Source organism: Zalophus californianus, chromosome 1 (genome assembly GCF_009762305.2).
Source record: "Zalophus californianus isolate mZalCal1 chromosome 1, mZalCal1.pri.v2, whole genome shotgun sequence".
Taxonomy (NCBI): Eukaryota; Metazoa; Chordata; class Mammalia; order Carnivora; family Otariidae; genus Zalophus; species Zalophus californianus.
In genome coordinates this window covers 6838325-6863819 of record NC_045595.1, presented here as the reverse complement: position 1 = coordinate 6863819, position 25495 = coordinate 6838325, and the positions used below count along the sequence as shown (strand labels likewise).

The window sequence follows — 25495 nt, the reverse complement described above, 5'->3', positions numbered from 1 at the left end:
AAGTGCATGTTCAAGTTTTTGCCCATTTTTCTACTGATTTTTTTTCTAGCTGATGTGTATAAGTTTATATATAAACTTATATAAACTGAGCCACCCAGGCACCCCACACTGAAACTATAGATCACTTGGGATAAGTGAAACCTTTATCATGACATGTCTTCTAATCTGTAAATGTGGTATCTACATCTAAAACGAATGATGTACTATATGTTGGCTAATTGAATTAAATAATAAAAATGAGAGACATTTGAGGGATGCCTGTGTGGCTCAGTTGGTTAAACGTCTGCCTTCAGCTCAGGTCATGATCCTAGGGTCCTGGGATTGAGTCCCCCATCTGGTTCCTTGCTCAGTGGGGAGCCTGCTTCTCCCTCTGCCTGCCGCTCCCCTTGCTTGTGCTCTCTCTCTCTCTGACAAATAAATAAAATCTCAAGAAAAGAAAGAAAGACATTTGAGAAAACCTAAATCAGTTGTTTATTTTTGCTTTTGTTTCCCTTGCTTCAGGAGATGTATCTAGAAAGAAGTTGTTATGGCCAATGTCAAAGAGGTTACTGCTTGTGTTTTCCTCTAGGATTTTTCTAGTTTCAGGTCTTATATTTAGGTTTTTAATCATTATGAATTTATTTTTGTGTTTGGTGTAAGAGAGCAGTCCAGTTTAATTCTTCTGCATGTTGCTGTTGAGTTTTCCAACACCATTTGTTGAAGAGACTGTTTTTCCCACTGTATATTCTTTCCTGCTTTGCAAAGATTAATTGATCATATAGCTGTGGTTTTATTTCTGGGCTTTCTATTCTGTTCCATTGATCTCTGTGTCTCTTTTTGTACCAGTACCATATTGCCTTGATGACTACAGCTTTGTAATATGACTTGAAGCCTGGAATTGTGATGCCTCCAGCTTTGTTTTTTTTTTTTTCAAATTTGCTGTGTCTATTCAGGATCTCTTTTGGTTCCATACAAATTTTAGGAATTTTTGTTCTAGCTCTGTGAAAAATGCTGTTGATATTTTGATAAGAATTGCATTAAATGTATAGATTGCTTTGGGTAGTATAGACATTTTAACATATTTGTCCTTCTAATCCATGAACTTGAAATGTATTTCCATTTCTTTGTGTCATCATCAATTTCTTTTGCCAGTGTTTTATAGTTTTCAGAGTACAGGTATTTCACCTCTTTGGTTAAGTTTATTCCTAGGTATGTTATTATTTTTGGTGCAATTGTAAATGGGATTGATTCCTTAAATTCTCTTTCTGCTGCTTCATTGTTGATGTATAGAAATGCAACAGATTTCTGTACATTGATTTTGTATCTTGCCAGTTTACTGAATTCGTTGGTCAATTCTAGCAGTTTTTTAGTGGAGTCTTTTGGGTTTTCTATATAGAATATTGCATCGTCTGCAAATAGTGAAAGTTTTACTTCTTCCTTGCTGATTTGAATGCATTTTATTTCTTTTTGTTGTCTGATTGCTGTGGCTAGGACTTCCACCATACACAGTGAAGGAAACCATCAACAAAACTAAAAGGCCACTTATGGAAACATATTTGCAAACAACATATCCAATAAGGGTTAGTATCCAAAATCTATAAAGAACTTATCAAACTCAACACCCAAAACACAAATAATCCAGTTAAGAAATGGGCAGAAGACATGAACACACATTTTTCCAAAGAAGACACCTAGATGGCTAACAGACACATGAAAAGATGCTCACCATCACTCATCATCAGGGAAATACAAATCAGAACTACAATAAGATATCATCTCACACCTGTCAGAATGACTAAAATCAACAACATGAGAGACAACATGTTGGCAAGAATGTGGAGAAAAAGGAACCCTCTTGCACTGTTGGTGGAATGCAAACTGGTACAGCCACTGTGGAAAAGAGTGTGGAGGTTCTCAAAAAGGTAAAAATAAAGATACCCTATGACCCAGCAATTGCACTACTGGGTATTTAACCAAAAAATACAAAAACACTAACTCAAAGGGATACATGCACCCCAGTATTTATAGCAGCATTATCTCAATAGACAAATTATGGAAATAGCCCAAATGTCCTTTGATTGATGAATGGATAAAGAAAATGTGGTGTATATATACAATGGAATATTATTTACCAGGAACAAGAATGGAATCTTGCCATTTGCAATGATATGGATGGAGCTAAAGAGTATAATGTTAAGCAAAATCAGTCAATCAGAGAAAGACAAGTACCATATGATTTCACTCATATGTGGAATTTAAGAAACCAAACAGATGAGCAAATTGATTAAAAGGGAGAGAGATAGAGAGAGGCAAACCAAGAAACAGACTCTTAATTACAGAGAAGAAAGTGATGGTTACCAGAAGGGAGGTGGGTAGGGGATGGGTTAAATAGGTGATGTGGTTAAGGAGTGCACTTGTAATGAGCACCAGGTGATGTATGGAAGTGTTGAATCACTATATTGTACACCTGAAACTAATAATACACTGTATGTTATCTAACTGGAATTTAAATAAAAACTTAAAAAGAAACAATGGGAAAAATACAGTCTCTTCAACAAATGGTGTTGGGAAAACTGGACAGCCACATGGAAATGAATGAAACTGGACCACTTTCTTTCACCCTATGCAACTTTCATGATTTTTACATGTGCAGTTTGGTGGCACAACTACACTCACAGCATTAGGCAAACATTGAGTCTGTTTCCATAGCTTTCATGAATCAAACAGAAAATCTGTAGCCATTTATCATAACTTGATCTAATGCCACAGAACCTAGTCTACTTTCTATCTCTATGATTTTTCTTACTCTAGATATTTCATATAAGAGAAGTCATAAAATACATGTTCTTTTGCATCTGGCTTATTATACTTAGCATAATGTTTTCAAGGTTTGTCCATGTTTTAGTATGTTTCAAAACTGCATTCCTTTTTATGCTCAAACATAATCCAGTGTGTGTGTGTGTGTGTGTGTGTTTCCACACTTTGGGTATTGTCAGTAATACTGCTACGAGCATTGTTATATAAGTACCTGTTTGTATTCCTGATTTGAATTCTTTGGCTATATACCTAGGAGTGGAATTGCTGTGTTGTATGGTAGTTCTATATTTAACTTTTGAGAAACTGCCAAACGGCACTCTCTGAACTCAAAAAGTCTATGTCCTCTGATTTTATTCTGTATAAAATTGTTTGGACTGATTGGGGCCCCCTGCAATTCCATATGAGTCTGAGGATCAGTTTTTCCATATCTGGAAAAAAGGCATTGTCCCTTTTTGCACAAAAATAATATTGAGAGAAATTGCATTGAACCTCTAGGTTTCTTTTCTTTTTTTTAGATTTTATTTACTTATTTGAGTGAGAGAGAGAGAGCACAGAGTTATAAAACAATCAACTAAAGACTGAAAAAAACCTGTAAGAATTTGAAAGGCACTTTGTAATTGTTTGATTTACCAACTATCTACATTTATACATTGCCAAAATAGAAGAACCCATAGTCTCCTGTAACTGGTCAGAAACAATGAGGTTTTGGGGGTGCCTAGGTAGCTCAGTCAATTAAGCGATTACCTTCAGCTCCAGTCATGACCTCAGGGTCCTGGGATGGAGCCCTGCATCAGGCTCCCTGATCAGCCAGGAAGCAGGAAGTCAGCTTCTCCCTCTTCCTCCCCTTCCTCTCCCCTGCCACCAGCTCCTGCTCACTCTCTCTCTCTCAAATAAATAAAATCTTTAAAAAAAATACCTAGTAGTGCAGTTGCTGGGTCATAGGGTAGCTCTATTTTTAACATCTTGAGCAACCTCCATACTGTTTTCCAGAGCGGCTGTACCAGCTTGCATTTGCACCAACAGTGTAAGAGGGTTCCCCTTTCTCCACATCCTCACCAACATTTGTTGCTCCCTGTCTTGTTAATTTTTGCCATTAGAACTGGTGTAAGGTGGTATTTTATTGCTGTTTTGATTTGTATTTCCCTGATGGCAGGTATGTGGAACATTTTTTCATGTGTCTGTTAGCCATTTGTATGTCTTCTTTGGAGAAGTGTCTGTTCATATCTTCTGTCCATTTTGTGACTTGATTATTTGTTTTTTGGGTGTTTAGTTTGAGAAGTTCTTTATAGATCTTGGATACCAGTCCTTTATCTGTAATATCATTTACAAATATCTTCTCTCATTCTGTGGGTTGCCTCTTCATTTTGTTGATTGTTTCCTTTGCTGTGCAGAAGCTTTTTATCTTAATGAAGTCCCAAAAGTTCATTTTCGCTTTTGTTTCCCTTGCCTTTGGAGACGTGTCTTGAAAGAAGTTGTTGTGGCTGATGTCGAAGAGGTTACTGCCTATGTTCTCCTCTAGGACTTTGATGGATTCCTGTCTCACATTGAGGTCTTTCATCCATTTTGAGTTTATCTTTGTGAATGGTGTTGGAGAATGGTTGAGTTTCATTATTCTGCATGTGGCTGTCCAATTTTCCCAGCACCACTTATTGAAGAGACTGTCTTTTTTCCATTGGATATTTTTTCCTTCTTTGTCCTAGTTGACATGCAAGAGTTGAGGGTCCATATCTGGGCTCTCTATTCTGTTCCATTGATCTATGTGTCTACCCTATGACCCAGCAATTGCACTACTGGGTATTTACCCCAAAGATACAGATGTTGTGAAAAGAAGGGCCACATTCACCCCAATGTTCATAGCAGCAACGTCTACAATAGCCAAACTGTAGAAAGAGCTGAGATGCCCTTCAATGGGCATCTTCCTTATCCAATGAATGGATAAGGAAGATGTGGTCCATATATACAATGGAATATTACTCAGCCATCAGAAAGGATGAATACCCACCATTTGCAACAACATGGACGGAACCGGAGGAGATTATGCTAAGTGAAATAAGTCAGGCAGAGAAAGTCAATTATCATATGGTTTCACTTATTTGTGGAACATAAGGAATAGCATGGAGGACATTAGGCAAAGGAAGGGAAAAATGAAGGGGGGAAATCAGAGGGGGAGATGAACCATGAGAGACTCTGGACTCTGAGAAACAAACTGAGGGTTTTAGAGGGGAGGAGGGGAAGGGTTAGCCTGGTGATGGGTATTAAGGAGGGCACGTATTGCATGGAGCACTGGGTGTTATACACAAACAATTAACCATGGATCACTACATCAAAAACTAATGATGCACTGTATGGTGACTAACATAACATAATAAAAAATTAAAAAAGTAAGTGGAGCTGTACATTAAAAATATAAATAAATAACAACAACAACAACAAAAAGGATGACTGTGCACACCAGTCAGAATGGCTAAAATCAACAACATAGGAAACAACAGGTGTTGGTGAGGATGTGGAGAAAGGGGAACCCTCTTACACTGTTGGTGGGAATGCAAACTGGAACAGCCACTCTGGAAACAGTATGGAGGTTCCTCAAAAATTTAAAAATAGGGGCGCCTGGGTGGCTCAGTTGTTAAGTGTCTGCCTTCGGCTCAGGTCATGATCCCAGGGTCCTGGGATCGAGCCCCGCATCGGGCTCCCTGCTCGGCGGGAAGCCTGCTTCTCCCTCCCCCGCTCCCCCTGCTTGTGTTCCTGCTCTCGCTGTGTCTCTCTCTGTCAAATAAATAAATAAAATCTTTAAAAAAATTTAAAAATAGAATTATCTTACAGTCCAGCAATTGCACTACTAGGTATTGGCCCAAAGAATACAAAAATACTGATTTGAAGGGGCACATTCACCCTGATGTTTATAGCAGCATTATCAAATAGCCAAACTATGGAAAGAGCCCAAGTGTCCATCGACTGATGAATGGATAAAGAAGATGTGGTGTGTGTGTGTGTGTGTGTATATATATATATATATATATATATATATATATATATATATATATATAATGGAATATTTCTCAACCACCAAAAAGAATGAATATTGCCATTTGCAACAGTGTGGATGGAGCTAGAGTGTATTATGCTAAGTGAAATAAGTCAGTCAGAGAAAGACAAATACCATATGATTTCACTCATGTGGAATTTAAGAAATAAAACAGATGAACATATGGGAGGGGGAAAAGAGAGAGAGAAAAGCAAACTATAAGAGACTCTTTTTATTATTAATTTATTTTTATTAACATATAATGTATAATTTTTTCAGGGTTACAGGTCTGTGATTCATCAGTCTTACACAATTCACAGTGCTCACCATACACATATCCTCTCCACTGTCCATCACCTACCCCCCAATCCTCCCACCCCCCACCACTCCAGCAACCCTCAGTTTGTTTACCATAAGAAACTCTTAACTACAGGGAACAAACTAGGGGTTGATGGAGGGAAGTATGTGGGGATGGGCTAAATGGGTGAGAGGTATTAAGGAGGGCACTTGTGATGAGCACTGGGTGTTCTATGTAAGTGATGAATCACTGAATTCTACTCCTGAAACCAATATTGTACTGTATGTTAACTGGAATTTATTTACTTTTGAAAAAAAAGATTTTATTTATTTACTTATTTAAGAGAGAGCATGAGAGAGAGAGAGAGAAAGCACAGGGGGAGGAAGAGGGACAAGCAGACTCCACGCTGAGCAGGGAGCCCTATGCAGGGCTCAATCCCAGGACCCTGAGATCATGACCTGAGCTGAAGGCAGATGCTTAATTGACTGAGCCACCCAGGCACCTCAACTGACTGGAATTTAAATAAAAACTTGAAAAAAAAAAAGAAAAGAAAATATGACTGTGAAAACCTAAAATGGGAGTAGCAGATCTGTGAGTTAATCAGAGAATTGTCACAGGGAATAGATTAAAATCTATTATATAAAACATATTGTATATGCTCTGTGTATACACAGTGAAGATTAATGTTCAGGAAACATTAAGGACACAGAGAGATAAACCTCAGAGTGTTTGCATTTTTATAATAATATAGCTATGTTTTAAAATATTTTATTTATATAATATACATAATTAACAATACATATAATTTGGTAAGATATATTAAAATATATATAATATATATAAACATGCACACTGTATTCTCACACCTCAAAAAGGTATCAGAATTCCTGATGTCATTGATTAGATAGCAATATCTTTATCCATAACTTAGAAGACTCTTATCCAATTAGAGAAGGATGGCGTGTCCACATTTACCAAGAATTTGAAATGGAGATAAGCAGACACAGGTGGAGAAAAGTACATGGTATATACTGGGCCTCACAGGGTCAGGGAATTCCTTCCTTCTTGATTCTTGGTCTTGAAGGATTTGCACTTGCCTGGGATCTCAGTGACAATAAAATTGTTTGACTAATGAGGAGCTTTGGAAATTGAACCTCTAGGGATACAGAGACTGCAATCTGCCTGTGACCGCTTATTTCAGCAATCCTTCCCATGAAAAGCAGTAGCGTAATTGGGCCTCCTCCCATAGATGATCCTTCTTGCTCAGGAGCCTAGGTCTCATTCAGTCCCTCTGCCCTTTCTGAGTACAAATCTCCCAGATGGCGCCTTCAGGGGAAATGTCAATCATCATTCCACTGTGATGCCAGCCAGGTAACCTACATGGATGTTTGGAAATGAGGGCAGGTATTTCACTATAGGTTCATCCAGGGGAAGTTGCGAAGAGAGTACATGTACCAGATGATTGGAATCAAGTCATCCAGGGTCCTCCTGCCTGTCTGCGATTCTCTTCACATCCTTGTATTTTGTACCAATTTCAAGTACCTCCATTTACTAACGTACTCACTCTCTAGTATGGCCAGGGCCATTTCTTAATGAGTAGAAATCTGCTTTTTTAAAAAATAGGATGACTGTTAGACAAGTCTCTGACATTTACTTACAATTTTGTGGAGGTAAGAGGACAGGGAATATTTGGTAAAGTTCACTTTATCTTCCCATTCTTGGTTCTTAACATACTTATGTATTATCTTAGGTGCTTGCCTCTGAGGTCTCTGGGGATCCAGACAGAATCTTCAGCTGCCTCCCCAGTCTGTTTCTCTTTATCAAATTACCAAATGTTTCAAATAATCAAAATGATATAGATAGGGCAATATTAAAAAATGGCCACCTGTTAACCCTTTTAGGAATTAACAATGGATGACACTCTGCTGTATCAACTTCAGGTTTTTGTTAAAGGAACAGAATAATATACATACAGAAAGCACACACTTCTTATCCCTCTCTATTAGTCTCCATCCCATCCTAAAACAGTGTTTGTCTCTGGTGATGCTTCACCTGCTGGTCTAGAAAACACACATTTGATTGTGTTGTCACTCCACCTTCTCCATCAGATTCATCAACAACATGGGACCCAGAAACAAAACAGGGGTTTCAGAATTCCTTCTTATGGAAGTGACAGAGGATCCAGAACTGAAGCCCCTTCTCTTTATTCTGTTTCTATTCATATACCTGGTCACCATCCTGGGAAACTTGCTCATCATCCTGGCTGTCAGCTCCGACTCCCACCTCCACACCCCCATGTACTTCTTCCTCTCCAACCTGTCCTTTACTGACATCTGTTTAAGCACAACCACCATCCCAAAGATGCTGGTGAACATCCAAGCACAGAATCAGAGCATCACTTATACAGGCTGCCTCACACAGATCTACTTTGTCCTGGTTTTTGCTAGTTTGGAAAGTTTTCTTCTTGCAGTAATGGCTTATGACCGCTATGTGGCCATCTGTCATCCACTGAGGTACACTGTCATCATGAACTCCCACCTCTGTGGCCTTCTGATTCTACTCTCCTTGTGCATTAACATTGTGGATGCCCTGATGCACAGTCTGATGGTGTTGCAACTGACCTTCTGCACAGACCTTGAAATCCCTCTCTTCTTCTGTGAAGTTGTTCAGGTCATCAAGATTGCATGTTCTGACACCCTCATCAATAACATCCTGATATATTTTGCAACTAGCATATTTGGCGGTATTCCTCTGTGTGGAATCATTTTCTCTTATACTCAGATAGTATCCTCTGTTTTGAGAATGCCATCAGCAGGTGGGAAGTATAAAGCTTTTTCCACCTGTGGGTCTCACCTGTCAGTTGTGTCTTTGTTCTATGGGACAGGTTTGGGGGTATACATAAGTTCTGCTCTTACTAACTCTTCCAGAAACACTGCAGTGGTTTCAATGATGTACACTGTTGTCCCTCAAATGATGAACCCCTTCATCTACAGCCTGAGGAACAGGGACATGAAGGGAGCCTTGAGGAAACTCATGAGTAAGATATCATTGTTTTTTCAGGAGTGTGTTGTTTAATTTCCGCATATTTGTATATTTTCCTTTTGTCCTTCAGTTACTGATTTCTAGCTTCACACCATGTTGATTAGAAAAGACACTTTGAATGATTTCAATATTTTTAAATTTACTGAAAACTGCTTTGTGGCCTAACATATGATCTATCCTGAGGAATGTTCCAGGTGCTCTGGAGAAGAGTGCATTTTTTACTGTTGTTGGATAGAGTGTTCACATGTGTCTGTTAGGTTTTGTTTGTTTATAATGTTTTTCAAGTTCATTATTTCTTATCAGTCTATCCAGGGACACAAAGCATTGTTGAACGTGATGTATTGAAGTCTCTTAAGTATTATTGTGGAAACGTGTATTTCTTACTTCACTTCTGTCATGTTTGCTTCATGTATTTTAAGGCTCTGTTGTTTGGTGTATGTATGTTTATAATTGTTATATTGTCTTGATTATTGACCTTTTAATCTCTATTTCTGTGTATCTGTTTATCTATTTTCCATCTTGCTTGCTTTGTTTATTTTAACAGTTTTGACTTAAAGTCTATTTTTATCCCCTGACATTAGTTCTCTTTTGGTAACTATTTGCCTGGACTGTATTTTTTTTTTTTAAATTTAAAGTCTATTTGTGTTTGTGAATCCATAATGACACTCTCATAAACAGCCTATATTCACGTCATGTTTTCTTTATCTTTCTTCCAATCTCTACCTTTTGATTGGAGAGTTTAATCTACTTACCTTTTTTTTTTTAAATTTTATTATGTTATGTTAGTCACCATACAATACATCATTAGTTTTTGATGTGGTGATCCACGATCCATTGTTTTCATATAACACCCAGTGCTCCATGCAGTACGTGCCGTCCTTAATACCCATCACTGGGCTAACCAATCCCCCCTCCAGGGAGAAAAAACAAACAGAGTTTTTTCTCAGAGTCCATAGTCTCTCACGGTTCATCTCTCCCTCCAATTCTGCCCCCACCCTTCATTTTTCCCTTCCTTCTCCTAATGTCCTCCATGCTAAGGAGATACTTAATTATTCCATTGAAAATTTTATTTTACTTGTGTCTAATGCCTTTTTTGTTGTTGTTGTTCTTTATTTCTTCCATTACTGCCCTCCCTACTGCCTTGATTTTTTGTGGTGAACATTTTGGGTTTTTCCTCATTGTCTTTTTGGAGTATATCCAGATAATTGTCTTTATGGTTATCATGGGCATTACATTTAATATGCCAAGTTCATAAAAATCTAGTTTGAATTCATACCACTTTTATTTCAATAGCATGCAAAACCTCTGCTCTTATATTGCTCTGTCCTTCTTTATGTTGTTACTGTCACAAATTAAGTCTTTATACATTGTTTCCAATAGCATAGATTTAACATTTTTTACATTTGTTTTTTAAAGCCAGTAGGAAATAAAAAGAGGAGTTATAAGCCAAAAATACAATGCTTTTTTTTATTTGCCCATGCATTTATCAGAAATTTTTATTTTTTTCATACAGAATTGAATTGCTGTTTAGTGTCTTTTCATTTTAACCCGAAGGAATCTGTTAGATATTTTCATAGAGCAGGCTTAGTGGTAATGAACTACTTCAGTTTTATTCTTCTGGGAATGTTTTATTTCTCCCTCATTTTTGGAAGGAAAATTTTGTCAAATATAAAATTGTCAGTTTTCTTTCAACACTTTTAAATATGTCATCACACTACCCTCTCGCCTTCATGGTTCTTATGAGAAATTGGTTGTTAGTCTTAGATTTTATTTATTTATTCATGAGAGAGAAAGAGAGAGAGGCAGAGGGAGAAGCAGACTCCCAAGGAGCAGGGAGCCCGATGCGGGACTTGATCCCAGGACCCTGGGATCATGACCTGAGCCGAAGGCAGATGCCTAACCATCTGAGGCACCCAGGCGCCCGAAATTGGTTGTTAGTCTTATTAAGGACCTCTTGTATGTGTGGAATTGATTTTCTCTTAAGTTCTTGTATATGATGAGCTCCTTTCAAGATTCTCTCTTTCCCTTTGGCTTTGCCAGTTTGACGATAATGAGTCTTAGTGTTAGTATCTTTGAGTTATCCTCCTTGGAGTTCACTAAGGTTCCTAGTTTTGTAGGTTCATGTCTATTTTCATGTTTGGGGAGTTTTTGTTCATTTTATCTTCAGTTACTCTTCTCTTTCTCTTCTCCTTCTGGGACTCCCATAATGCATATGTTTTTTTCACTTGATGGTGTCCCACCAGTCCCTTAGGGTCTGTTCACTTTTCTTCATTCTTTTTTCTTTCTGCTTCTCAGACTCAATATTATAATGTAATAGCTCTGGGTATCGGAATCTCCCGCAGAGTTTGCTTTTTTCCACAGTTTTATTGAGAAATAATTGACATACATCACTAATAAGTTTAAGGTATAAGCATGGTGGTGTGTTTTACATATATTGTGAAATCACTGCCACAATAGGTTTAGTTAACATCCATCATCTCATATAGATACAATCAAAAGAAAAGAAAAATATTTTCTCCTTTTGATGAGAACTTGAAGGATCTATGCTGACAACTTTCCTATATATCAAATAGCAGTGTTGGCTGTAATCATCATATTGTATGTTATATCCCTAGAACTTACTTATCTTATAACCAGAAGTTTGTACTTTTTGACCACCTCCCTCCAATTCCTCTTCACCCCACCTCTCATCTCTGGTAACCACAAATCTGTTTTCTTTTTCTATGAGTTAGGTGTTTTGTTTTTTAGATTCTACATATAAGTGAGATCACACAGTATTTGTCTTTCTCTGTCTGATTTGTTTCATTTAGCATAATGCCTTCAAGGTCCATCCATGTGTGTCTGGTGATGGATGAATGGATTAATAAGTTTTGGTGTGTGTGTGTGTGTATCATAAAAAAAATGAGGCAGTCCTACCATTTGCTTTTTAAAAAATTGTTCAAGGTGGTAGTAGTCTGTTTAGTAACTTTCCCAGAATATATTTGCAAAGACTATAATTTTTATTTTATGTGGTCATTGAAATCTATGTTCCTTACTTCATTCAGCTAGTGTTGTGACAGAATTCCTTAAATGCCAGGAGTGATACAAACACACAAAGAAATAACACAGCTCTCCCAGTCTTTCCAGATTGGATCTGTGCTGCAGTACTCTTTCAACACTTATCCAGGTTTGCACTGAGTGTAGAGAATAATGTGAAAGTTTAGGATCTTCTCTGGTCTTTTCTGAGTATATGTTTTGCCATGGGCATGCATGTGGCTTTCTAAATTTTCTCATATACTTTGTTGCTTTTATTTTTTAAAGGTTTATTTATTTATTTTATTTTTTAAAAAGATTTTATTTATTTATTTGACAGAGAGAGACACAGTGAGAGAGGGAACACAAGCAGGAGGAATGGGAGAGGGAGAAGCAGGCTTTCCGCTGAGCAGAGAGCCCGATGCGGGGCTTGATCCCAGGACCCTAGGGATCACGACCTGAGCCAAAGGCAGATGCTTAACAACTGAGCCACCCAGGTGCCCCAGGTTTGTTTATTTATTTTAGAGAGAGAGAGCATGAGCAAGGGGAGGGGCAAAGGTAGAGTAGGGGAGAGAGAATCTCCAGCAGATTCCCTGCTGAGCATGGAACCCAATGTGGGGCTTGATCCTACAATGCTGAGATCATGACCTGAGCCAAAATCAAGAGTCAGATGCTTAACCAACTGAGCCACCCAGGTGCCCCAACTTGGTGGCTTTTAAACATCTGAATTTCCTAAAGAAAAATTCCTCTGTTTTACTCTAGGGTAAGCTGGTCTATTTTATTGTTTTTAAAATTTTACAGAAGATTTTATTTATTTGTTTGTTTGTTTGTTTGTTTATTTATTTATTATTTTGGGGAGACAGAGAGCGTGCTAGTGGGCAGAGGGAGAGAGGGAGAAGGAGAGGAAGAGAATCTTTTTAAAAAAATTTTTTATTGTTATGTTAATCACCATATATTACATCATTTGTTTTTGATGTAGTGTTCCATGATTCATTGTTTGTTCATAACACCCAGTGCTCCACGCAGAATGTGCCCTCTTTAATACCCATCACCAGGCTAACCCATCCCCCTACCCTCCTCCCCTCTAGAACCCTCAGTTTGTTTTTCAGAGTCCATCATCTCTCATGGTTCCTCTCCCCCTCTGACTTACTCCCCTTCATTCTTCCTCTCCTGCTATCTTCTTCTTTTTCTTTTTTCTTAAAATATGTTGCGTTATTTGTTTCAGAAGTACAGATCTGTGATTCAACAGTCTTGCACAATTCACAGCGCTCACCATAGCACATACCCTCCCCAATGTCTATCACCCAGCCACCCCATCCCTCCCACCCCCAACCACTCCAGTAACACTCAGTTTGTTCCTGAGATTAAGAATAGGAGAGGAAGAGAATCTTAAGCAGATTCTACACTGAGTGTGGAGTCCAACACAGGGATCATGACCTGAGCCAAGATGCTTGACTTGACCCTAAACTTTCCCATTTGTTAAGCACAAGTCAGACTCTTAACCAGCTGAGCCACTCAGGTGCCCCCTATTTTATGTTTTGACTTAATCTTTTACGGTAAGTGTATATAGGCTGCTAGTTTGGTTTACAGTATTTTCTATCAATACCCACTATTTTTCCAGCCTGAGTTCTGAGTTAGGCAAAACAGAGATGAATGCCTTGTGTCAGTCATTCAAGTAGCTCCCAGATGGGTTAAAACAGACATGCAGAATGGTTTGAGAAAGGATCTACTCTGCTTCCTCAGAATACCTGGACCAGGGTCTCATGCTGAGAACACAGGCTATGTCCATTTTCATACTAAGACTATTGCCATGCCAGGGAAAGTGAGGGGCAAGGGCAAGTAAAAATGCCACATAATTTTCCTTCCAGTTTGAAGTTGCTTATTTCTTGATCCAGCACTTACTTGGTTGTTGTAAATTTTGACCATTTTCAGAAGTTCTGACAAGGTTAGTTCTGACAATTCTGCTTGCTTTTTTCAGTGTTACTTTGAGAGGACAAGAGCTTTGAGCTGCCCAATCTCCCATTTTGCCTTTTTGCTGAGGCTACTCTTCCATGCACAGTTCATTTTGATTATAGGGAATACATTAGAAATTGTTGAACATACAGGTCAAGGCTCTCAGGCTGTGCTGTCCCATGGAGGAGCCACTGCACACATGTGGCTGTTGAGCACATGAAGAATGGTGGTCTGAACTGAGACAGGTGCTGAGTTTCAAACCCACAGTGGATTTCAAAGAGGAAAAAAGTAAAATAGCTCATTAATAATTTTACATGGTTTATATATTGAATTAATATACTAGGTTAAATAAAATATATTGTTAACATTTATTAAAAAAGAAACTGTTCAATATAATATGTAGAAACAGAATACAATGAGCCATACATAGAATTAGTCCTTAGAATTTGCTTTTTATGGTATATTTGCTATATTATCATGCATATTATCACTTGTATTTTATAGGTGATCTATCATCTATCATCTATCTATCTATCTATCTATCTATCTATCTATCTATCTATCTATCTATCATCTATCATCTATCTATCTATCTTCATCATCATCATCTATCTATCATCTATCTCCATATAATAAACTATACTTTTGAGCTTAACATGTCCTGTCTTCCTTAGATTGTTGCTATAAAGGGTGCCTTTTAATGTACCTTAGGAAACAAGACAAGAATACAATTACAGAACAGAACTGCATCTATGTATAAAAGGAATTTGAAATGGATATGAAAAGAAATAGGTGGATGGAGAAGAATTGCATACTTTTGGCTCCCAGGATGAGGGAATTAGCCAGTTTTAAGTTATTCCTTCTCTGAGCCTTGTTCCTTAAAGATTTTTACTACCTGGGGATCGGCATGATAGCAAAAGAATGTGACTAATGAGGAACTTTGGATATTGAAACCTGAAGGACCACAGAGATTGCAAATTGTCTGCCTGTGACCACTCTGCTCAGGTTACTGGCAACACACCTGAGCCTTTTCTCAGGGACCATCATTTTGTATCATGGCCTAGTCCTTTGAACTGTGTTTTCATTCTCCCTGAGAAGTATCAGAGGGAGAACTGGGTATCACTCCTTAGTGCTGGCACCCAGGTAATCTGACGTTCCCTAGTATATGGTTTTCAAATAGGAAGAGGTGTTTGTCTACTGTTTGTCACAGTCCCTTTGGGTCTGTGAGTGAGAACATGCTGAAGATGACCCTGATCTTATTCATCTGTGAAGTTCTTCATTGTTCATCATCTGGTATAAACATGTACTTTTGCAGCAATACCTAATAAGTCTCATTTTCTACTCTGAACCCGAAGTTCTAAAGACCTTTTCTATCCTCAGGAGAAAACTTCCCTTGCACAATTTTGTGGAAAGTTGTAGAATTCTTTAAAATGTTTCTTAATTTCTGGGCACAGAATTGAAGTAGATGGTCAGCATATATTTATCCCTCCATGTCTGTTCTTTAATATTCTTTTGTAGGGATGATCCTTGGTCTGGATCCTGGTGCCTGTCTATGAGGACTCTGGAACAGGAGATGGACCAGGGTAAACCCCATAAGCTACATCTCTAGTGCTGGCCCCTCTTTAGTAACCTACTAAATATAAAGAAATGGAGACTAATATAGAATATCAGGACAGGTACTCATGTATCTGTGTCTGGAATTAATAAATTTTTATATTTGCCATAATAGTTTTCTTCTTTTTAAATTTATTTTTATTATTATGTTATGTTAGTCACCATACAATACATCATTAGTTTTTGATGTAGTGTTCCATGATTCATTGTTTTTGTATAACACCCAGTGCTCCATGCAGTACGTGCCACAATAGTTTTCTTCTTAAAGTAAGAAAATAGTTTGCATAGAGACAATATTCTATTTTTGTTTTTCTCCATCCCTGTTCCACCATTCCCAGAGGAAACCACAGTCTTCAGTTGGCTGGGTCTCTTGGTATTGCGGTAAACTATTTTTACACACACACATATGTGTATGTGTATTTGTGTGCATGTATATGCAGGTGCATGTATGTGTGTCTGTATGTCACAATGCAAATGCCCATTCCTTCAAGAAGAAATAAATAGTGATGTTGTAAGACAGGAATATAGCAAAGGAGTGAAAGTCAATGAACCAGAATGAAATGTACCAAGGTTTGTTTCCTCTCTCTGCTTCTATACATGAGCAAGATTTACAGTGGGAGTTTTAGCACATAAATTCCTTCCTGAAATTTATTACCATGCCAGGATTGTTCTTTCTTTCTCTCCTCTTTTTTTTTATCTTGTCCCACCCCTCACTTCCCTCCTTATAATGAACCATGCCTGTTTGTCCAGTCATTGTCATCCCATAAGCAAATCTTTTTTTTTTTTTTTTTGAGAGAGAGAGAAAGAGAGAGAAAGAGCAGTGGGTGGGTAGGGGCAGAAGGAGAGGGAAAGAGAGAATCCCAAGCAGTCTTCTTGCCCAGTGTGGAGCCAATGTTTGGCTCAGTCTCACAACCCTGAGATCATGACCTGAGCTAAAATCTAGAGTTGGATACTTAACTGACTGAGCCACCCAGGGGTCCCTCCATAAGCAAATTCTTATAGGTGATATTAAGATCCCATATGTCAAGCACTGTGTTTGGCAATATTTCCTAGCTGTAAACATCTCCTTGTTCCCAAAGCATGTGCTGGAAGCTGGAATAAACTCAGGTGTTTCTGAGTCCAAATTTATAGCAAATGATCAGTTCTGATATAATTGCTTATTTTCACAACTCCATGCATGACTCAGATTTTCTGATTGGTGAAGCAGAGTTTTTATTTATTTTTTAATTTTTTGAAGATTTTATTTATTTATTCACCAGAAAAAAGAGAGAGAGAGAGAACGGGAGAAGCAGTCTCCCTGCGGAACAGGGTGCCCGATGCAGGACTCGATCCCAGGACCCTGGGATCATGACCTGAGCCAAAGGCAGACGTTTAACTGACTGAGCCACTCAGGTGCCCAAAGCAGATTTTTTATATTGCTATTCATCTTTATTTTATTTCTGTTATTTTAAAAAGATTTTATTTATTTATCCATGAGAGATTGAGAGAGAGAGAGGGAGAGAGTGAGTGCAGGGGGAGGGAGAGGGAAAAGCAGAGCCCAACACAGGGCTCAATCTCATGACCCTGAGATCATGACCTGAGCTGAAATCAAGAGTCAGATGCTTAACAGACTGAGCCACCCAGGTGCCCCACTATTCATCTTTAAACATTAGGATCCTGATGAGTGTTTTTTTTTTTTTTTTTTTTTAAGTAATCTCCACACCCAATGTGGGGCTCAAACTCACAACCTGGAAATCAACCAGATGCTCCACCAACTAAGCCAGCCAGGCAACCCTTGATGAGGTATTTACCTTTACAAAATCATTAGAGAATTTTTCTAAATCATTGGCTAATAAGAATTATAGGCAATACATGGATGCACCCAGGACTGAGCCAACTAGGTCTCCCCTGTTTGGAAGGATCCAAGGTCAATATTCTAAAAAAATCTCATCTTAACCCAGGAAATAGAAGAGTTGATGCTGGTACATATCTTCTGAATATACTCAGGAGGCACTGCTCATAGCTGCCTGACCCAAGCTTTAGTGGGGCCCAATTAGGAAAAAAAAGGAGGATCTGAACTTCTGTGATGGATTTTTTATAGTGCAACCATGATTTAATTAATTTATAAAAGCACTTTATAGATATGATTGGCATGTAAACAAGCTGTATATACTAATATATACAACTCAATGAGTTTGGGATAAGTGTATACTTGTGAAATCACCACCACCATCAAGATGATGTCTATCCATCGTTTCCTAAAGTTTTCTCCCATCCTCATTCTTACTATTTTTATTTTTTAAAGAATTTATTTATTCATTTTTAAGAGCGAGAGAGAGAGACAGAGAGAGCTGAAGCAGGGGGAGAGGGAGAGGGAGAAACAGACTCCCCTCTGAGCTGGGAACCCGACATAGGGCTCAATCCCAGGACCTGGAGATCATGACCTGAGCTGAAGGCAAACGCTTAACCATCTGAGCCTCACAGGCACCCCTCTAATTATTTTTATTATTAGTTTTTGTGATAGGAATACTTAATATAAGATCTACCCTCTTAGCAAATTTTGAATGTGCAGTACAGTATTGTTAGTTGTAGGCACTATGGTGTATAGTAGATTTCCAGAACTTATTTATTTTGCACAACTGAAACTTTGTACCCTTTGACCATCACCCTCCTAATTTACTTCTCTCCCAAGCCAGTAGCAACCACCATTTGACTCTTGCTTCCATGAGTTTGACTCTTTTAGATTCCATATATAGTGATACAATGCAACATTCGTCTTTCCCTGTTGGGCTTATTTCACTTAGCATAATGTCCTCTGGGTCCATCCATGTTGTCACAAATGGCAAGATTTCCTTCTTTTTCTAAGGTTAAATAATATTCTATTGTGAATATATACCTCATTTTCTTTATCCGTTCATGCATTAATGAACATTTAGATTGGCTTCGTATCTTGGCTATTGTGAATAATGTTGCAACAAACATGGGAGTGTGGGTATCTCTTTGAGATCCTGATTTCAGTACACCTGAGTATTTACCCAGAAGTGGGATTGCTGGATCAAATGGTAGTTCTATTTTGAACTTTTTGAGGTACCTCTATAGTGTTTTCCATAGGGCTCTACCAATTTACGATTTCCACCAACAGTGCACCAGGCTTTGTTTTCTCCACACCCTTGACAACACTTTTGATTTTTTTCTTCCTTCCTTCCTTCTTTTTCTCTCTCTCACACTCCTTCCCTCCAGTCCTCCCTCCCTTCCTCCCTTCCTCCTTACCCTCCTCCCCCTCCCATTCCCCTTCCCTCTCCCCCTTTCTCCTCCTCCTCCTCCTCCTCCTCCTCCTCCTTCTTCTTCTTCTTCTTCTTCTTCTTCTTCTTCTTCTTCTTCTTCTTCTTCTTCTTCTTCTTCTTCTTCTTCTTCTTCTTTTCTTCTTCTTCTTCTTCTTCTTCTTCTTCTTCTTCTTCTTCTTCTTCTTCTTTTCTTCTTCTTCTTCTTCTTCTTCTTCTTCTTCTTCTTCTTCTTCTTCTTTTCTTCTTCTTCTTCTTCTTCTTCTTCTTCTTCTTCTTCTTCTTCTTCTTCTTCTTCTTCTTCTTCTTCTTCTTCTTCTTCTTCTTCTTCTTCTTCTTCTTCTTCTTCTTCTTCTTTTCTTCTTCTTCTTCTTCTTCTTCTTCTTCTTCTTCTTCTTCTTTTCTTCTTCTTCTTCTTCTTCTTCTTCTTCTCTTCTTCTTCTTCTTCTTCTTCTTCTTTCTTCTTCTTTTCTTCTTCTTCCTCTTCTTCTTCAGTAGCCATCCTAACATGTGTAAGGTGATTTCACATTGTGGTTTTGATTTGCATTTCCCTGATGATTAGTGATTTTGAGCATCTTTTCATATACCTGTTGGCCATTTGTATGTCTTCTTTGGAGAAATGTCTTTTTAGGTTATTTCATCATTTTAAAAATGGGGTTACTTTTTTTTTTTGCTATTAGTTTGGATATTAACTCCTCATCAAATGTGTGGTTTGCAAATATTTCTCCCATTTTGTAGGTTGTCTTTTCATGTTGTTCTTTCCTTATGCTGTGCAAACTTTTTAGTACGATGTGTCCAACTTGTTTATTTTTTTCTTATGTTGCTTGTGCTTTCAGTGTCATATCCAAAAACATATTGCCGAGACCATGCCAAGGAGCTTTTTCCTTATGTTTTGTCTTAGGAGTTTTATGATTTTAGGTCTTCTGTTTAAGTCTTTAATCCATTCAAGTTGATTTTTAAAATATCTCTTTATTTTACTTTTTCTTTTTTTTATTTGAGTATGGTTGACACACAATGTTACATTAGTTTCAGGCATACAACATACTGATTTGACAAGTTTTACATTATGCTATGTTCACCACAAGTGTAGCTGCCACCTATCCTGATACATTGCTATTATAGTATCATTGACTATATTCCTTGTGCTGTGCCTTTTATTCCCATGACTTATTCATTCCATAACTGGAAGCCTGTATGTCCTATCTCCCACTCTTCTCCATCCATCAATAGATGAAAAAAGATAAGGAATATGTGGTATACATATCAATGGAATATTAGGCAGCCATAAAAAAGGATGATATTGTGCCATTTGAGACAACATGGATGGACCTAGAGGATATTAAGCTAAGGGAAATAAGTCAGACTGAGAAATACAAATACCATATGATTTCTTTCATAATTGCTTTTTGGTATGGTGTAAGATACACATCCAATTTTTTTTCCAATGCATGTAGATATCTAGTTTTCTTTTTTTAAAGGTTTTATTTATTTATTTGAGGAGAGAGAGAGAGAGGGCATGAGTGGGGGTGGAGAGAAGGAGAAGCAGGCTCCCTGTTGAGTGGGGAACCTGATGTGGAGCTTGATCCCTGGACCCCAGGGATCATGACCCCAGCTGAAAGCAGGTGCTTAAGCCACTCAGATACTGAGCCACTCAGGTGCCCCAATATCCAGTTTTCTTAATACCATTTGTTGAAGAGACTACCCCTTCCCCATTGAATATTCTTGGAACACTTGTCAATGATTAGTTGACTGTGTATGTGTCAGTTTATTTATGGACTCTCTATTCTATTCCACTGGGCTCTGTATCTGTTTTTATGCCAATATTATACTGTTTTAATTACTATGGTTTTGATATGTAGCTTGATATAAGGAAGTGTAATGCCTCCAACTTTGTTTTTCTTGCTCAAAATTGCTTTGACTCTTTGGGGTCTTTTGTGATTCCATATACTTTTTAGGATTGGTTTTTTTCCCCCCATTTATCTATACATATTGTATAGTGAATGGTATATACCCAGCCTCAGAGTCAGAAAAGCAGTCATCCTGAATTCCTCCCTCTAGAGTCTTAGCCTTGAAGGATTTGCACTGCCTTGGGTCACAGTGATAATAAAATTGCTTGGCTAATAAGGAGCTTTGGAAATTGAACCTGTAGGGATACAGAGACTGCAATCTGCCTGTGACCACTTGCTTCAACAGTTCTCCAGAAAAGAAGTAGCACACCTGAGCCTCATCTCATAGATGATCCTTCTTGCCCTGGAGCCTGAGGGTCACTCAATCTTTCTGCCCTTCCTGAGTATTGGTCTTCCATTTGGTACATTCAGAGGAAATGTCAAATCATTCTACTACAATGTCCACCAGCTAATCTAGTGTCCGTTAGTCAATGTTTGGAAAATGAGGACAGATATTTTACTACAGTTTCATCCAGAGGAAGCTGTGAAGACTACATGCATCAAATGATTAGAACCATGTCACCCAGGATCCTCCTGCCTGTCATCTGCTTCACATGTTTCCTTGTACTTTATACCAATCTCAAGTACTGCTGATTTACTAATATCATACTCAGTCTCTGCTATAGCCAGGACCATTTTCCTACTGAGTAGAAATATGCTTTTTATAAAACAGGATGGCTGTTATAAAATTATCTGACATTTACTTGCAATCTGGTGGTGGTGGGAGGCAGGAAATTTGGTAAAGTTCACTTTATCTTCCCATTCCTGGTTCTTTTTTTTTTTTAGATTTGTAGATGGTAGATTTTTATTATGTGTATTGTACATCAATAAAATATTCTGGGTTCTTCACATACTTATGTATTATCTCAGTTGCTTGCCTCAGAGGTCTTTGGGGATCCAGACAGAATCTTCAGCTGCCTCCCCTGTCTGTTTCTCTTTATAAAATTACCAAATGTTTCAAATAATCAGAATAGCATAGAGTGTAATTTTTTTAAAAATGGCCACCTGTTAACCCTTGTGGGAATTAACAATGGATGACACTCTGCTGTATCACCTTCAGATTTTTGTTAAAGGAATAGAATAATATGCATACAAAAGGCACCTACTTCTTTTTTTTAAAGATTTTACTTATTTCTCAGAGAGAGAGAGAGAGAGAGAGAGAGAGAGAGATACGGAGCACAAGCAGAGGGAGCGGCAAGGCAGAGGGAGAAGCAGACTCCCCACTGAGCAGGGAGCCTGATGTGGGACTTGATCTCAGGACCCTGGGATCATGCCCTGAGCCAAAGGCAGGCGCTTAACTGACTGAGCCACCCAGGCATCCTGAAGGCACCTACTTCTTATCCCTCTCTATTAGTCTCCATCCCATCCTAAAACAGTGTTTGTCTCTGGTGATGCTTCACCTGCTGGTCTAGAACATTTGATTGTGTTGTCACTCCACCTTCTCCATCAGATTCATCAACAACATGGGACCCAGAAACAAAACAGGGGTTTCAGAATTCCTTCTTATGGAAGTGACAGAGGATCCAGAACTGAAGCCCCTTCTCTTTATTCTGTTTCTATTCATATACCTGGTCACCATCCTGGGAAACTTGCTCATCATCCTGGCTGTCAGCTCCGACTCCCACCTCCACACCCCCATGTACTTCTTCCTCTCCAACCTGTCCTTTACTGACATCTGTTTAAGCACAACCACCATCCCAAAGATGCTGGTGAACATCCAAGCACAGAATCAGAGCATCACTTATACAGGCTGCCTCACACAGATCTACTTTGTCCTGGTTTTTGCTAGTTTGGAAAGTTTTCTTCTTGCAGTAATGGCTTATGACCGCTATGTGGCCATCTGTCATCCACTGAGGTACACCGTCATCATGAACTCCCACCTCTGTGGCCTTCTGATTCTACTCTCCTTGTGCATTAACATTGTGGATGCCCTGATGCACAGTCTGATGGTGTTGCAACTGACCTTCTGCACAGACCTTGAAATCCCTCTCTTCTTCTGTGAAGTTGTTCAGGTCATCAAGATTGCATGTTCTGACACCCTCATCAATAACATCCTGATATATTTTGCAACTAGCATATTTGGCGGTATTCCTCTGTGTGGAATCATTTTCTCTTATACTCAGATAGTATCCTCTGTTTTGAGAATGCCATCAGCAGGTGGGAAGTATAAAGCTTTTTCCACCTGTGGGTCTCACCTGTCAGTTATGTCTTTGTTCTATGGGACAGGTTTGGGGGTATACATAAGTTCTGCTCTTACTAACTCTTCCAGAAACACTGCAGTGGTTTCAGTGATGTACACTGTTGTCCCTCAAATGATGAACCCTTTCATCTACAGCTTGAGGAACAGGGACATGAAGGGAGCCTTGAAGAAACTTACCAGTAGGACACCTTCTCTTCTATGATTGTGTCATTGGCATTCGACTGTGGTTTCTAGAATGAGTCAGAGTGACAAAAATACATGATGAGCCAGAATATCTGATTCTTGCATCATCAACTTCTTCTGAAATTACGAGATAGCATAATGGTCATGTGCATTTTAATTTGATGTGGAAAACTAACTTGCACTTTATCCAGCAATGTGGTGTTTGGCAAGTGATTTCAAATCTCTAATCTCAGTTTCTGAGTCAGATTCCTTAAAAGCAGAACCTGGGTCAGGGGTTCTTGTAGTAGTGATTTTGTGAGGTTTGTTTTCAGAAGAGAAGTGGGATAAGGTTAGACAGAACAGGGAAAGAATTTAAATGAGGATGTTGTGAGTCTACCTGAATCTAGGATCATACCATGAGAATCGCACTTCAGTGTTGGAGCTGCTAGGAGGCCAGGTGCTGATATTTTGTACCCCAATTCAGGAATCACCAATTCCAGTCACTGGAAAGTGTACCTGTGCAGGACAATATCAGCAACCACTACACTCACTTCCATGATATATAAGATGGCATTATTAGGTTATCTTAGTGGTTTGGCATGATAGGAGATAATTAAATTTGGTCTTTGGCTGTAATAAGAAAAAGAAATCCTGACTCTAATATGCTCAAAATATAAAGAGGGTTATAAGGTGATGGATGCATTAATAAACTTTCTTGTGGCAATCAGTGCACAGTGCATACATATATTAAGTCATCACATGGCACACCTTAACTTTATACAATTTTTGTAAGTATACCTCTGTAAAGCTGTAAAAAAGAATTCTCTTTCACTGTAAGGACTTCAGAAGTAGGGGTATATAAGAACTGGACAGGAAGACTTCATTTATTCATCCACATGGTGGCTTCCTCATAGGTCTAGCTCCCCTTATGGTCCAGATGGTTGCAACGGATGGAAGAAATCTACGAAAGAATGTATTTAGAATCTGGAATATGAGACCTTTCCTAAAGTTCTCTTGTTAAAATATATACAAAGTAGTATATAAAATGTATCTATGGTTTTAAAAAAACGGTAGCATAGTAAAACACATACCTCTCACCTAGGTGAAGAAATAAAGCAGTGCCACAGACAGTCCATTTGATGGTGTCCCAGCCACATTACCCTCTCTCTGCCCAGTGACAAACACTATATTGAACTTTGTATTTATCACTTTGTTTCATGTTCTGTTAGGTTGAATCCTATGAGGTTGCCATATTTGATCACATTTGCCCTCTAAAATTGGCAGTGAGATTCAATGTTATTATCAACCATGTGTATCCCTATCCAATTTGTAAATTTTCTTATTTTTGAACAAGTTAAAGGTTAAATCTTTTTTTTTATTTCTCAGAAGTCTTTCTTTCTTTCTTTCTTTCTTTCTTTCTTTCTTTCTTTCTTTCTTTCTTTCTTTCTTTCTTTCTTTCTTTTTCTTTCTTTCTTTCTTTTTCTTTCTTTCTTTCTTTCTTTCTTTCTTTCTTTCTTTCTTTCTTTCTTTCTATTATGTTATGTTAGTCACCATACAGTACATCACTAGTTTTTGATGTAGTGTTCCATGATTCATTGTTTGCATATAACACCCAGTGCTCCATGCAACACGTGCCCTCCTTAATACCCATCACCTGGCTAACCCATCCCCCCTCCCCTCTAAAACCCTCAGTTTGTTTCTCAGAGTCCATAGTCTCTCCTGGTTCATCTCCCCCTCTGATTTCCCCCCTTCATTTTCCCCTTTCTTCTCCTAACGTCCTCCATGCTATTCCTTATGTTCTACAAATAAGTGAAACCATATGATAATTGACTTTCTCTGCTTGACTTATTTCACTTAGCATCATCTCCTCCAGTCCCATCCATGTTGATGCAAAAGTTGGGTATTCATCCTTTCTGATGGCTGAGTAATATTCCATTGTATATATGGACCACATCTTCTTTATCCATTCATCTGTTGAAGGGCATCTTGGCTCCTTCCAATTTGGCTATTGTGGACAATGCTGCCATGAACACTGGGGTGCATATGGCCCTTCTTTTCACTACATCTGTGTCTTTGGAGTAAATGCCCAGTAGTGCCATTGCTGGGTCATAGGGTAGCTCTATTTTTAATTTTTTTGAGGCATCTTCACACTGTTTTCCAAAGTGGCTGTACCAACTTGCATTCCCA

General features: G+C 38.4%; 2 protein-coding genes across 2 annotated transcripts; both read left to right on the top strand.

Moving 5' to 3' along the window:
- The first annotated feature begins 8222 nt into the window (after nt 1-8222).
- Nucleotides 8223-9194, top strand: LOC113916539 (olfactory receptor 7G1-like). The gene has a single exon (XM_035726271.1). It carries the CDS (start codon nt 8241-8243, stop codon nt 9192-9194), a length of 954 nt encoding a protein of 317 aa, XP_035582164.1. The 5' UTR covers nt 8223-8240.
- A 13197-nt stretch (nt 9195-22391) lies between these two features.
- On the top strand, nt 22392-23348 carry LOC118356733 (olfactory receptor 7G1-like). Its single transcript, XM_035726275.1, has one exon. The coding sequence runs from the start codon at nt 22410-22412 to the stop codon at nt 23346-23348; it is 939 nt and encodes a 312-aa protein (XP_035582168.1). The 5' UTR covers nt 22392-22409.
- The last annotated feature ends 2147 nt before the right edge of the window (nt 23349-25495 follow it).